The 15,491-nt window shown below is 44.4% G+C and overlaps 1 protein-coding gene across 1 annotated transcript in view; it reads right to left on the bottom strand.

Annotated features, from left to right (window-relative positions):
* The window catches only part of PDGFRA (platelet derived growth factor receptor alpha), a 34,509-nt gene extending 19,772 nt beyond the window's left edge, over nt 1–14,737 (bottom strand). Inside the window, exons 1-6 of the mRNA XM_009569848.2 lie at nt 14,476–14,737; nt 7,392–7,452; nt 5,685–5,999; nt 2,431–2,694; nt 1,588–1,718; nt 45–216 (exon numbers count right to left, since the gene is read on the bottom strand). Of these exons, the coding sequence (XP_009568143.2) occupies nt 45–216; nt 1,588–1,718; nt 2,431–2,694; nt 5,685–5,999; nt 7,392–7,440 (931 nt within the window). The 5' untranslated portion in view covers nt 7,441–7,452; nt 14,476–14,737. The remainder of the gene's footprint in view (nt 1–44; nt 217–1,587; nt 1,719–2,430; nt 2,695–5,684; nt 6,000–7,391; nt 7,453–14,475) is intronic.
* Between the last annotated feature and the right edge of the window lie 754 nt (nt 14,738–15,491).

Below are 15,491 nucleotides of genomic sequence, written 5' to 3'. Positions count from 1 at the left end.
TTCCAACATGTTAATAATTTTTGGACACTAAAATCAGACTATACCATGAACTGTAATGACTACTTTCTTATTTTCCTTAACCTCCTTGGTTGCATGCCGAGCAGTGCATTCATAATCCCCTGTGTCTTTCACTGATGCCTCTGGAATGGTCAAGGTGTAAACCAGCTTCTGCGATGGGACTTTGATATCATCAAGTTTTATCAGACCTTTTTCTTTCTGTAGTTTGGAGAAGGAAAAAAAACCTTACTTAAGTAACTGAGCTGAAAGCACATCATTAAGGATCTATGATGCCACTGCAGTGAGAGTAACAATCTAAACCCTGTATGGAAGAAAACTTCACTCAGTCAGGGATGTATTTTCAGCCATAGGCACTAAAAGTGTGTCTATACAACACCCTTTTGGGGGCAGACACAGAAAGGTGAGGAGATTGAGAGGTCATATTTTATGCACTCAAAACAAAATACCATTCAAAAGTTGGATGAGTAGCTCAAAAAGGTGTTTTACCTTTTACACCCTACCTTCTACTCAGACATAAAAGCTGAGAGACTTTATTTTTAATTTTATTTGTTCAGTTCAAATTAAGTAGGGTGAATTTTTATCCCCTCCACCAGACAAAAAGAAGCCATTGCTACAAAAAGTTGCTGGATACTGTGCTCTGCCTGCTCTCAAAACAAGAATAATTTATTGACGAGAGGACTGCTGCAAGTAAAAGTACGATGAGAATGGTAGACCATTATCAGGAGAGGCTGGAACAAAAAATATGCTGGGAACAGTTTTGAAAAGTGGCCTACAGCAAAGATTATAAAGTGCAACATGGAAATCAGAACTAAACCTTCTCAAATAATTTTTTCTCCTAGGCTCTTAACTTACTTAAACAAAAGCTTGGATTTAGGGTCACAATTGGGTAGTGTCTTTAACTACTGCATCTCTTTAGACTTTTTGCACAGGATACTTTGAAATTCTCCACTAACAGGGATGAGATCTAACCAATACAATTTTTCACTGCAGAAGAATGTTAATGCCAGTTTGAAAATTTTGAAGGTTCTTTAAAGTTTTAAGATTTTCCTACCAGCCGGTTCTCATTGGTGAGTAATTACACTGACTGTAGAAGTCATTTTAAGTAACACCTGCATAATGCAGAACAATTATGTCTATGAACTTAATTCTTTATCATCATCTATTATGCCCAAGAATTCAAATTAAGAGAGCCATTTTAGATCTTCAGAACTCCAGCAGCAGACCTGTATGCAGATGTCTGACACATTCCCAGATCTCTCTATTTCCACAAAGTAGGTTTTTTTTTGAATGAGCACAAGGCCTGAAAGGCAGCACTCCCGCCTCAGAGGATGGACTCCTAGTCACATCTCACCTTCCTCTCATGCTTTGCATACTTACTAGCAGCAAGGTCTAGCTTTTGGGACTGACCTTCTTTTGTGGTAACATAAAAGTAAAAGCAATTACTTTCTTGTCTCTCTTTAGTTGTCCTCATTCAGAGAAGAGAAAAATATTTTCGAACCGCACCTTCTTGCCCACTATGTAACTATAAACATTCCAATCAAAAAATAAAATAAAAAGAGAGATATTTACCACTTTCCCAGGATAATTCCACTGTAAATTAACCACCTCATTGTCAAAGACCACACAAGTTACCACAATGGTCTCGCCTGTTTTGTAGACAGTTTTAAGAGCTTCAATTTCAACTGGCAGCTGTGAAGTAGCTAAGAGAAGACAGAGAAAGCAGATTTAGTTTTAAAACTACGCAATTTTCGTACTGTGCCATTTCAGCAGGAGGTTACAATTTCACTTCCTCTACCGAGGAATTACCTGGAACATTCAGTGAAAGTTTAAATACACTCTGTGTATTTAAGGCATGAAGTATACAAGCACTGAGTTCTATCTCACAAAGAAATGAACTATGTATAAAATTCCAATTAGGAGTTCCTATCTCAAACGTCCCCACTAAAAAGCACATGGTATAAAAGCAATTTTCCATTTTGCTAATCAGTGACTGTCTTTGAGAATCCATTACTGACCAATAAAAACATTGTTTTCAAAATATTTTAACCATGCTGTTTCTCAAGCTACTCAAAGTCCTATAATTTGAAGCCACTGGGAGACATCAATATTTTAAGTTATGTTTCAGCAAACAGGATGAAAATACATGGATTACAAAAGACTTTTGTTTTAACCATCTGGGAGAGGAGATAAAGGTAAGGATATTTTATTCTCATCAAAATTGCATGTAACCGCTAATTAAAATAGCAACTAAATAGTTAGGAATACCAGCACAGGAGCAAGGAGCTCATCGTTAATAACGTATGTAATACAGCCCTGTGGTGCTGGTGCTAATAAAGCTTTTCAAGTGTGAGGAAATAACTGGGCTGAATATTACTACTACTTTTTATTTTTTAAATGAACAAAACCAGATACCTCTTAAAATATAGATGAGGAACTCATCAGACTTGAACTCCACACCTTCAACCATTGTTTTGCATGTATATGAGCCTGCAGGGAAATTCCCTATGAAGCCTTGTTTGCTGTCATAGAAAGCAAAGACAGCCTTGTCTAAGCTGTTAATTAAAGTCACTTGAGCATCTGGGTCAGTTGTCCGGCAAGGGATGATGGTGGGATCACCTTCTTCTACTAAGATGAACTGGTCTTCTGGCATAGAAGGAACAAAAGGCATATCTGGGTCTGTAAAACAGAAGAGGTAATTAAACACTCTCTTGTTTGTAGTATGTCCACCTACAAGTACTGGAAATCAATAACCACTTATCGATCATATGCAAAATTAGTACAGAGTATTACGCCACTTTTTCAGAGGTAGGGCGTGGTAACTGCACGCAGTATCTTGGTTTTGCTTTTTGATGTGATATGTGGCAAGGCATTTGACCTAAGCACTGAACAGGAAAGGGCTTGGGCTCCTTTGTGACAATTTAGGATACAGAACTAAAAATACAAAAAAATAAAACCCAAAACCACAAAGTATTATTATTCCTCTTTGACCTGATTCTGAGATACTCCTAGTGAGGGGGAGGGAAATGGATGTTAAGTGACAAAAAGCAAGAAAATCACTACTGGGTGTGAAAACATTCATGCAGTTGCTGGGGACTATCATAAAGTTGAATTCACCTTACACAGACAGCTCTATCAAGATATATGTAAGGCAAAGATCTTAAAGAAAAATTTGAACTTAAACATTCTGCTTTTATAACTCAAGATTTGCACTTAGGTGCAACTTTCACTTCACATAAAAATGTGATCCTGCCTTTTGTTGGCACAAATCACTCATCTTCAATGAGAGGTTTTTTCTTCCTTTCATAATAGCAGCTGTCCTATAACCAATAAATAAACGGAGAAGGAGGTGCATAAAAAGAAGAAAAAAAAACCCAAACACTTTCAATGTCAAAAAGTAGAAATTAGTTTCGTGTTGTTTCTGTTGAATACCATTAAAGCCACATTTCATCAAAAATAGTACAAGGCACTTATCTTCATGTGTTTATAACATGTCCAACATTACAGTTATGAGGCACAGTTAATTATGGTCACAGCATGTGGTTTTCAAAATATAGTATTTAACCAGAAAAAAAAAGCAAACAAACACCTGGTAGTCTTATTTCTTTTAAAGTCAACAAAATACATGCCAGCTTTCCTATCTGGTTGATTCAAAGTCTGAGTTTAAAATGTAATTGCATAACATATCAAAATTATCTTCATTTGGCCATTTGGAATAAACAAACAATCCCTGCTAGCCTAAAGCTTCTGTGTGAAGCTTTATAATAAAATTTAATAAATAGTAATCCAAATCCATCCAACAATAGACTTTCTGCTGCACTGGCAGGCTCTTTGTAGCAATATTCCAAACACAGCACTCTGTCCCAAACACACTGCCAACTCCATGTATTCATTTTCCCACTGTAATTTAAAACAGAAACAGGATTCACCTAGTTTGGTTTTCTGTATGCTGTTAGTGAAAATAGGATATTGTGTGAAGTCTCAACATAATCCTCCTTGGCTGAAGTGGGTTGCTGCCACCCATTGCCCTCCTAATTCATTGCAGGAAAAACAATTGTAAAGACAAAGTTTACAGTGGAAACAGAAACATTCTCTATAATTTGAAGAAAAGGATATGTTACTGCATTTATAACATTTTGATGGTTAGTGAATGGAAAAAATTACAGTGTCTGCTCTGCAAAACTGGTAGGCTGATGTCTAGAGGTTTTTAAAAATCTACTCAAAAAGCCCTCTTGAAGAAATCTTCCATCTCTTGCCTTTATATTCCTTCACTGAATAAGTTACAAGACTGCTTAATACCAGCAACATCTTCTGGTAATTCGGTTAAAGCTGTTTGGAAATCGAGATACATGTGCCAAAGCCTGCAGCTTCTGCTGCAATACCTTCTTGCTTCAAGAATGAACACAAACATTTTAGATGTGTTGTGGGAAATGGAGAAAAAATCTTGGAAGAATAACTGTCTTTGAATCACACATTTTGAATTGCAAAAACTTAATGCCACTGCAAAACAGCCTTTCAAACAAGTTCCATCGGTGCTTCTTTTTTCCCCATCTACAGTCTTCCTTGCAGCTGCAGATATCATCTGCTTCACAACATACTGCAGTTTTCCGGGATGATTTGCACTCTCTTTCTCTCTCTTTTGTTTTCTGCTCAAAATATTTACTGCAAATCTGCAGGCTTGATCTTTCCTGGTCCTGCAGCTGTGCCACTCAACTTCTGAACCTCAGTCATTGTCAAGGAAACATCCTGACAAGGCAGTCAGTTGTGGGTCAGTCTCTGGTGCCTATCTCAGCTATGACAATAAAGATCTTCATCTCATGGATAAGGTAGAAAACATTTATAACAGATTTCCAGTCAGAACAAGGGTCTTGGCAGGCAAAGCTGGGGATAGGTACCTCCAAAAAGAAGGGATGCTGTTTCTTCTGAGTCAAACAGGTTTTCCTCCACTAAAGAGAAAAGCTGTGCAGGCCTGGGAAGGCTGTGTTTGCTTTGAAAATTACAGGGCACTGCATGGTAGCACCATATTTTTAATCTTGCATCAGACTGGCCAGCAATAAAACTTCTCATTTCACCCTCGCTCGTGACAGCCAACCCCAAGATGTATCCATTGCTTTACACTTCCCAGGACATGTATTAACATGAGCTTTTTCCAGCTCTCAGTTCAAGCATGATTTAGGTTAAGCATAAGATATGAACTTCCTCATCTGGCAACTGCTTTAGTGTCCGACATGGCACTGGTTAGGTCAGTACAAATCCCAAAATATCCACCTTAGCCACCCCTCAAAGGACTGACACTGATGTTAATGCCTACTTGGGGGCCAAGTAGACCTGAAGGATCTACATTCTCCCAGAGCTGAGCTGACCTGGCCACTAAGGTCTACTACCCAGCCCCTGGTGGTCAGAAGACTTCAGCTCTAAAGTTGTGAATTAATCCCTGTTCTTGAAAATTAAAACTGTCACCAGAAGTGTGGAAAAAACATAGAAAGAAAGATGAACGTATCTTTCTATCTCCCAGGGGCTGATCTTGATTTATATGTTAGGAAATGGGGCTGGGCTAATTTGTCTTCCTCTGGCAGCAAATTACCAGCAGCAATATCCCTCTCCTGAATATTCACAGTTCAGCCCTCCCATCTGAACCTCCAGATTCAACTGAGGCATCCCCCACTTACCAGGCACATAGATGTAGATGTCCTTCCCTTCCACTTCTCCATCCTCCACTTGAGTGTGGTTATAATAGCAAACATACAAGCCTGTATGAGCGGCTGAGGCATTTCCTACTTCAAGCACCGTCACGAAGAGGCCACTGTTGTTTTCTTCATGTCTAATGTCTATCCTGTGGCTTCCCTCGGTCACTGGGTACTGCCAGCTAACTTCGCTGTCCCCGGAGCATTTGAGTGTGAAATTAGAATTCAGCTGTACCACCATTTCATTCTTATTGGGAACAATAGTCGGCAGAGGAAGCTGGCAAAATGTTAGGAATGGTCCTGCAAAAAGACATGAGTAAATAGCATATGAACACACAGAACAGCCTCAGTACAGGGATGTGAAAGAAAGCAGAGAGGAACCACAGCAGCTTTTTTTACTGATATGTCAGACATGCTTATGTCCCAGGAAATTTGCCCTGGTTAAAAGCCCTTTTGCCCAAGGGATGGAAAACAGCTTTGCTTTGAAATGGTAAACGTTTGCTTGCTTACTTTTGTTTGTCAAATCAAGAGGTGAAAGACAGAGGTGAAGTTAGAGATGGCTCACAATCCACACCTCAGCTTCCCAGCTCCAAATAAGGGCACCATTCTGCTACAGGTTTGTGAATCCCACACCCTGGCTGCGGGGTCACGGTCCTTACAGGTCCTTAGAGCAATGATCAGGAAACCAGCAATTCTATCAGCCTTCGAGCAGGCTCAAAACTGAAAGCTACAAACCACTTCCCAAGACCAACACCTGCATTTTACATCTGGCTTCTATTTCTGCAAAGGGCTGGAGTGGGAGATTGGATCCAAAATTTGTAGATCAAGTATACCTTTAGCCAAAATGTACAGAAGGTTTATAGCCAAATAAAACTCTAATTCATTGAATTAGATGTTGTAGATGGCACAGGTTTCCAGATGCAATCCACAGTTAGAGGCTCAGGTTTGCAAGCCTAGGTAATTTGTAGGTGGGCTGGTTCAAGTCCAGCTCCCAGAAGGAAAATTAGAGGATCCACACCCTAGGAAAATAGAGAATTAAACAGAACTGCTGTTTCAGTTTATCAAATGACCTGTACAAAACAGATTGGGTTTCCCATGATAAACAATTACTTATGCCTATGGTGTGAAAGTGAGTTCTGTGCAGTAAACCGGCAGCAGGAATGCAGACCAGCTTTGAAACCAGTTTCTTACTCCTGAACGTGTTATCTCAATCTACAGACACTTTCTATATTTGGCACCCTGTGGCAAACCCTGCCCTCCCCTCCCAGCACCATTCACTCAGCAGATGTTGGGAGGCTCAGCAAACAGCCCCACCGAGTACGGTTAGGTGCTGGTGTGGTGTGGGAGGATGCGGGGAGCCCACACAGGCAGCCTCGCCTGCTGGAGAAAGCCCAGTGTGGCAGGGCTGGGACAGCTGGAGGTACGCAGGCTCACTTTCTCTGCTGGCAGGCAAAGCAGGGAGTAGGTTAGAGCATCTGCAACGGTGCTAAAGTGGCTGGGACAGACTAGCAAAAGTATAGTTATCTCAGTAGTTCTTGTCTTAACCTACCAAAAAGAAGGGCAGAAAAATTTAGCCAGTGGCCAGCTGGCAGCCATTTGGTATTTGTTTTAGTGGTCACAACGAAAGCAAGCTTAAACAAGTATTTACAAAGGAGTAAGGGTGGAGAGGCTTAGAGGACTGAGGAACATTACCTGTGAGAAAACATCCCAGGATCAGGAACATCCGTGGGGAAGTACCCATAGCTACAAACAACTGAAACATAAAGGAGAAGGCAAGAGGGAGCCAGTTAGTGGACTGAAAACAGTATGCGAGTTTGCAAGACCCCTCTCCTGCAATACCCTAGTGCAGCTTCCCTGCCTTCTGCACAGCGCCAAGGAGAGAAACAGCCCTGAGACCCTGTCTCACACCCACAGATTTGTGCAACAACCTCCCCTGAGGCATGTGGGGCCACAGGCACATCACTAGCATAGGGAATGCTGATAAGACACCATAAGACCTTCTCTCCACTGGCAATGTAAAGGAGCCAACTCCTGGTGCATCCTTCTCTCAAACGGCCTGCAAACAGCCCTGCTGCCTGTTGCAGCCTCCAGGACTGAGCCCACAGAAACACCCCTGCAGGGATGCAGTACCCTCACAGGCACCACTGAGAATGTAGCAACTTCTGACCTCTTAACTGCAAGCTTTTATGGGAGAAAAAAGCATATTTAAAAGCTACGTTTAACACAAATAGTACAATCCTGTGTGATATTTTTGTTTTGCCGTTGTACATTTGTATATATATAGCTTACTGAATACAATACAGTACAATAGTGTTTATTGCTTTTTTAGCAAGAATTCTCTTAATTGAGAGACGTGCTATTTAAAACATATGCTGAAATTTTCTAATGGAATAAATCTACGGCAGACTGTAGGCCAGCCCTGCCATTTGCAAAGCATCTCTTCTCCCCAACAGTGTGGAGAGTCATAGATCATATGTAATAATTTCAGCTTTCAAACGCACCATCCTAAGGCATCTGTCTTGAAGAGGCAACAATGGCAACAAGCCTCTATGTAATTCTCATGCCATCTAACATTTTTCCTTAAAACTATTAAGGAGCCTGCTAGATAATTTCCAAAGGAGAAGCTTCTACATCCCCTGCTCCCATTGAAATCAATGGATGTTTTGTTGGTGACTTTAATAGTAACCAGATTTGGCCTAAAGCCAGTATAGATTTAAAAAAAGACTGCATGGAATAACTCCTAATCTGAAACATGGATCAAGGAGTAAAATAAAGGATGATGTGCTAACACAGGGACTACTTTTCAAAGGTTCTGGAGAGTTTCTGTTCACCCTCTGGTATTCAGCTCCTGATGTTGCAATAGGAAAGCACATCGGTACATCTAGTTATCACTACTATACCAGTGCTATATGGAACTTAAATTATTGCATGCCAAGGAGTGTTTCTGAACCGGTCCTTCTTTCCCTTTGCAACATGTGGAGCAGACAGTGTGCTTTTGCAAAGAAAAAAGTATTTGATACTCGACTCCAACATGAAGGTCTTAGAAGCAAGATTAGAAGACTTACAGCCCCTGAAAACATACACAAACAACTTTGGAAATTCAGCTGACAACATTCTAGAACAAACAAGGCATTTTGCCTGATTCTTCAGTTATCAATAATTGCCATGTATTTATGTATCTGTCTCCCATTGATAACAGATCCTCGGACATCAAAGAAGTCCCTCATTCTCAGTCTTTTTACTCATTTTTATCACATTTATATCCTGTATCTTTTTTCTGATAAAGTAACTCACTGTAGATCTTTAAAGACTTGCCATGGTCGGCTTTATTGATCTGACAACCTCCCAAGGTCCACAGCACAATTTTACCCCACTGTCTGCCAAGTTTCCTTCTGCATTTCTCTCTGAAAAGGCAGATCTCTGCCCCTTTTGCGTTGTTTTTGTGGACTACTCAGTGCAAGTGATGCAGCACAGAAGGAAAAGAACACAGAGCTAGCTCAGCTCCTGCACATCAGTCTGCAGAAACTCTGCTGACGTGAACTTGCAGATCCGTGTGTGTAAGTGAGAATTGAAGCCCCATGACCATACTGATGTAAGTACAGATGGTGGCATTTCCAAAGTGCTACTTCAGATTTGCTGTCCTGCTTGGGCTGCTAAAAAATCAACAAGGGCCGAGTGCCTCAATCTACGGCTGCCGATTAAAACCACCACGACTTAACTAAACGTGCGTTTTCCTGCTGGCTATTCTTTCACAGCCCAGAGCTTTGATCTTTCCTCGATGATCCGTTAATCTCATCAAGACCTAGAGAAACACTTTCTCACTGTGAAAGACAGAATAATGCACTAAGGATTCACCATCGTCTGTACACAAAATCTGTTTAAATTGGACTTAATTACATCATACATCTGATTTAAGCATGCTGGGGTCCCATCTAGAGCATATCTTCGCATGTCAGTGCTGGACTCAACTTGATGCACGATGGCAGGTACAATTTCACACTTCTCATTCCCACACCACCAGTTAACTACGCTCACCACGGGTTTGCATATTCACAGTCACCTATTTTTTTTTTTTTAATGCACTCATTTGGCTTTTTTACCTTCCTTATGGCAGAACAGGTCTCTGTGTCCTAAATCACCCAAACCTCAGCCCTTAATAAATACATCAGGTTCAATTCTTAATACTGCTCCATCAAACCGTAAATTCGTGTGACCTCAATGAATCCAGTAGATTTGTGCAAGCTGAAGTCCAGTATTGACAGCACACATACAACCTAACTTTGAGCCAACCTTAATTTCTTGCAGTCCTTGAACATCACTAGCTAAAACAGTCCTGTATAGTGAGAGATAAATGATGCCATAAGGGGTTTACCAAACTCTCTGCTGATTGCTCAGGTTAAAACAGTCACTGCATCTACTTTAAACGCTGCGTTTTGAAAGGATTCTGCTGAAATTTTGGTATCTGTCTTCTGTGCTGCAGTGATAAAAACGTCAGGAAAAGAACATCTGAAGAACTGTTATCAGCAAGGAGTCAATCTTCTAAACACTCGCTGCCAAGTGCTGGCTTCCTACCAAGAAAGCTTTCATTGATTGTACCGTAGAAGACAAAGCAAAATCAATATAAAAAAAAAAAGACAATGGAAATATGTGTTTAGAAAATTATGCTATTCCTAGGTGATTGGTCTCTATGACCTAGAGATAAAGCACGGTGGTGGACCAACAAAAGCCAGCAATTTATACTTTTTTCATACTGCTGTAAATCAAAGACCTATTTCAAGACAGAAATCTAGCCCGTCTACCAGGAGGCTGGGAATGTAACGAACGTCTCCTGCCAGCTCCCCAGTCGTACAGTTCATGTTCTTGGCCACTTGATGGCAATGTTGATCCACATTGAAGAGCCCCATCTCTCGTCAAGCAGAAAGCAACGCCAGTCACTGCAGCGGATGGAATCCTAACTAGGCCTCCTGGATCAACTTAAAATTAAAAATTCTTATATTCTAATTCAATGCGAGTTCACTGATTTAAAAAAAAATAATATAACCAAACTGGTCCTTATTGCTGTTTATTTACATAAGTGATAGGACAGTAGTTGCATTGTAAATCTTGGCACGTAATGATGTGATTACGTGAAAGGACTGGATACTTTCAGTGGTGATTTTGTCAGAGTGGCAGACTGTCCTTCTGGGAAGAGTGATCTTTTCCAGGAAAAGCTAAGGCCGGCCCAAGAAAAAGAGGGTAACCTTTTTCTCCTTGTGGTATGTGTCACTAGCTGAATGTAAATGTTCGGACAGGACCTCCTGAAACATTTCTTGGTTCTCAGTTCCCAAATCGTAAACTCAGTTCTCCACAAAGCAGAGCTGCCCCACAGCACTAAAAGTGGGTCTGAAAGTTTCACTAGGGAAAAAAGGCACAAACAACAAAAGAAAGTCTCTTTAATGATAGAGACTGGTATAAATGTTCTCCTGAAATGAGGCTTGTTCCACAGCCCTTCATGAGTATATGCGTCCAGCAGAACCCATGCGTAGAAATAACTACAGACCATGACAAGCTCAGCACTGGGCTCCTTTGGAGGGCTTTGGGTTCTGCAGGACACACAGGATGGCTGCTACCCAGTGAGCCTTCCAGTCAGCCCAGATTCTTCAGCTTAACCCTCGAGGACATTCTCCATCAGTCTAGAAGCTAAAGGCAGAAGGATATTTGCAGAAGTCTAAACTTCCCTGCTCAGTCCCAAAAGGAATTTCCAGACTGTTTCAGCAAACAAATAAAAAGACTGGCACTTCCAACGAATATATGTCATGTACGTTCTCAGGATCATATCAAAAAAATACCTCAGATCCCAACTCAAGTTCTCAGAAGCATGGCATGGAAAAAACAGTCCATCTCTTTGCCTGCAGGAGCTAGGAAGTCTAGTTGTTGCAAACTTTTCTTTTGGGTGTCCATGCAAGGCTTATTGGCTTGAAGGACATGAGTCAACCAGGAGAGCAAGGCAAGAGGGAGAGAAAGGATTGCTCGTTGACTTGCTCATTTTTTTAAAATTATCAGCAATTCTTGCCACCACTAGGAAAAATAATCTCTCAGAAGTCACTCCCTGGTCTTTAAAACAAGTGAAACAAACATTTCCCATTAAAATTTTTTAGTTCAGAAGTATTGCCACTATGGCCATAAAGATCTATGGATGCAAGCGAGGCGAAGATTGTACAAGGTCATATATTTCACCCTCATTTTTAGACAAAATGGTAGAGCTGGAAATAACCAGCAAGGTCTGGGATATGTGAGATTTTTTGGTCTGTATGCATTGTATTCAAATCCTAGCTCAATACTGTAGTACTGTGAAGATATTTCATTAAAATATTTATTACTTCCTGCTTTCTTGAAACTTAATACCTTTATATTACTCTCACTGCCACATGAAGATTTCCCACACATCAATGTTCAAATAACAGCAAAGGTGGCCCCAGTGCCCAATGGCAGCTGAACTGGCACATCTCCTGTCCCTTAGTGCCTGGAGAGGAGTACCAGAACAAGGGCAGTGGGAGAGCAGTGGGAAAGCATCTGCAGGCTGGGAGAGCTGGTTTGCTTGTGAACTCCTAAATCCCAGTGCTTTGTGCGGTCTCGTTTTGCTTCAAACTTTTTTTTCAAGCTTTGAGGTTGGCTAAACCACTGTTTAGCTGAGGGCCTTTCTAAAATGCTCTTTGTTAACTAGAAACTAAAACCAAAGTCTCTTGCTGGGAGATCTTTCCCTGTCATTTCTAGATCCAGAGTTAAAAGTTGGATCTCCACAGTTCAGATTTTGATCAGTCGATGACAGGGGAACTTTTGATGCCTGTCTGTGTGCTTTGATCCCATCTCTTGACCTATCCAGGGATGTGGCGTTAAGGCAGGCGAGCTGAGACCCCAGCTGGGCTCTGCGTTGGCCCTGGGAGATGCCCAGGGCATAACAAGCCCCCCTTCGCCTGCTGCGCCCCGTCGGGGGGACAGGAAGCCGAGACTGCGGTGGGGATGCAGGGGGGGAACGGGACACTACGTTCACACTCCGCAGCCCCCATCAGGCTCAGGAGCTTGTGCTGCCCGCGGGGAGCCCAGCGGCAGCCCCCAGGGAGGGGAAAGCGGCGATGCTCGGCTCCTCCTCGGCGGAGCCCGATGTCTGGGACCGCTGCGGATCAAAGGCTGCCCGGGACACCGAGCAAACGTAGCAGAGATGGCAACTCCCAAACACTTCTCTGTTTGTCTGGGAAACAATAGGAAAGCCTTTGCCAAGCTGGAGCGATTTTTTTTTCCCCCTAATGCAAGGTAGCCAGGAAAAAGAAAAGCAGAATAGGGGAGATGGAGAGGGTCAGGGTGAAGCCGTGTTTGCCTCTGAGGGTGGCTAATCCTGCTGGCGCTGTGACTCGACCGAGGGCTTCTCGTCCAGGCACGAACCCCGAGGAAGAGAGGTCGGGGGAGGGGGTGGGAGCCTTCGCGGGGGGCAGATGTTGTGCCCTGGCTCGGAGCTGTAGCACCGACGGAGAGCAACGCGCCCACAGCCCTGAGGACGGGTCCGTCGGTCCCCGCTCTGGCCGAGGGGATGCTCTGGCTCCCGGAGCGTGCAACCTCAGGCCCTGGAGGAGCTCCAGGGAGCTGGAGCGCTTGCAAGAGACGCGCCGAAAATGCCGTCGAGGGGCGCTGGAAACGTGCCCCGGGCATCGCCCCCGCCTCTGCACCGCAGCCGCCGGGATGCGGGCAAGCTCCGGGGCCCCGTGGCTGCGCCCCGAGGCTGCTGCTGCCTCCCTGCATCTGTCGTTGCTGGCTCCAGAAAAAGCTGTCCAAGTCCTGTTCTCTGGAACGGCTCCTGGGCTGCTGGATCCTCGTCCAAAAATGTTGAGCAATGCCTCGAACAGCCAAAAAGCCATTTCCTACTTGCTCCTAGGACTTTTCCAGGGGACTCCAGCCTGGCAGAGGCTGGCAAGTTTGCAACCTTCGCGCTCGACAAAATCCAAACGGTGGCCGCGAAGGCTTTGCCCTGCTCCGGGGCAGGAGGCGGTGGGCTCCCGCTGGCGTTCCCGTGGCGAGAGGAGGCTGTAAGCTGGAAAGGCTTCAGGTACCAGTCCCGCCTAAATTCAGCATCTTCCCTTCCACTGAGACGCGTAGAAAAAGACGGGACGTGCGGGGATGGAGATCGGGTTGCCGGGGAAGGGAGGGTGTGAGTTCGTGTCCCTGCCCGGGATTTTGGGGCGTTTTAGGCTACCCAGTCCTGGGGAAGGGGGATCTGAAGACGGGAAGGTGATGAAAAACAAAGGGTGGGGGAAGGGAAGGGAGAGCAGCTGGACGAAGGCAGCCAAGGATACGAGAAAAAAAGGGGGAACCTCTGCGCGCTACCCTACCTTACTCTGTCGGTGCGCGTTCCCCTGTCCCCCCCGGCGGGTCGCTCCCGCCCCCGCGGCAGGAATGCGGCGCGGTGGCCCCTCCGTCCCAATGTGTTTGTCATTAGCGCTGCCCGCGCCCCTCGCCGCCGCGCCCCGACGGCCCGAGGAGGGCAGGGACCGCGCTGCCCTCCGCCCGGAGCCCCCGAGGGAGGGAGCCCGGCTCAGAGCATCAGGAGAAAGGGGAAAAAATAAACTAAACCAACAACAACTTAAAAAAAAAAATAGAAACAGAGAAAGGAAAAGATGATTAAAAAAAAAACAAGCGGGAGAAAAAGTGGGAAAACAAAAAAAAAAAAGGTGAAAACAAAAAAGATGGGACAACAAAAAAGATGGGGAAAACAAAAAAGGTGGGGAAACCGCCCCTCACCTCTTACCTTCTCCTTTATAATCCGCAGTCCCAATGCTGCAGATTGTAAAATATCCAAAATATGTCCACGTCTTTTGTGACTTTCCCCGCTCAGCCGCGCTCTAGCCCTCCCACTCGTCCTCCCTCCCGATCTGACTGTAATGGTCTCACAAACCACGTCCCGTAATTGATTCAATGTTATAGTCCATCCTTCCAAAACTAATCATTTGCTTTAAGTAAATAGCTGTCAGGAAATGAAGCCCCCCTCCGGCCCCTTCAGAATAAGAGCCGCCCTGGCTCGGCCGGCGCCCCCAGCCCCGCGGCCGGAGGCGGGCGAACCGGTGGGAGGCTCTTACGCAGGCAGGGGGGCCAGTCTCTGCCTCCAGATTTCACCAGCCGTGCAGGGGAGGGGGGAGGTTGGCCATATGGCAGGGGCGGGGGGGAGGAGAGAGGGGGGAGCGGGGAGTTTTGCACTGCAGGGGGAGAAAATAATAATAATAAAAAAAAGCCTCAACCCAAAAAAACTTTCATGAAAACTCCGAGTGCTCCTAATTTCATGAATGAGCTTTCCCTTCTCAGACCCTCCAGGACGGCGGGTCGAGCGCAGGGCTCGGTGTCCACGGTCACAGTGGGAGTTTATGGATGGGGAGTTTGATCTGGAAACGAATTTGCGGCTTCCTCGTGTTCTTTGTACACTGCTGAGCGTGGGCTTAGGCTAGAGAGCTGCATGGACGGCGGGAGCCAGCCAGGAGCCGGCGGCACTGAGAGAGAGGGGGAGAGACTCATCACTAATATTTATGAATGAAAGACACAACGAAAGGTAACCTTCGCCAGCAGCCAGCCCCGCCAGACCCCGCCGCTCCGACGGGACCGGGAAAGCGCTTCTCTCCCTCGGTGCCTTTGCTTTCCCCGGGGCAAATAAACCCCGGTAATAACGAAGCCAGTGGGCACGGAGAGGTCCAGAGGTTCCTGCGGAGGAGAGAGCAGCGCACGTCCGAGCCCGTCCTGTTTGAACACGCTCCAGACGGAGCTTTGATCCCCGCC

This window comes from Cuculus canorus, chromosome 4 (genome assembly GCF_017976375.1).
Source record: "Cuculus canorus isolate bCucCan1 chromosome 4, bCucCan1.pri, whole genome shotgun sequence".
Taxonomy (NCBI): domain Eukaryota; kingdom Metazoa; phylum Chordata; class Aves; order Cuculiformes; family Cuculidae; genus Cuculus; species Cuculus canorus.
This window is presented reverse-complemented; position numbering and strand designations above follow the sequence as displayed.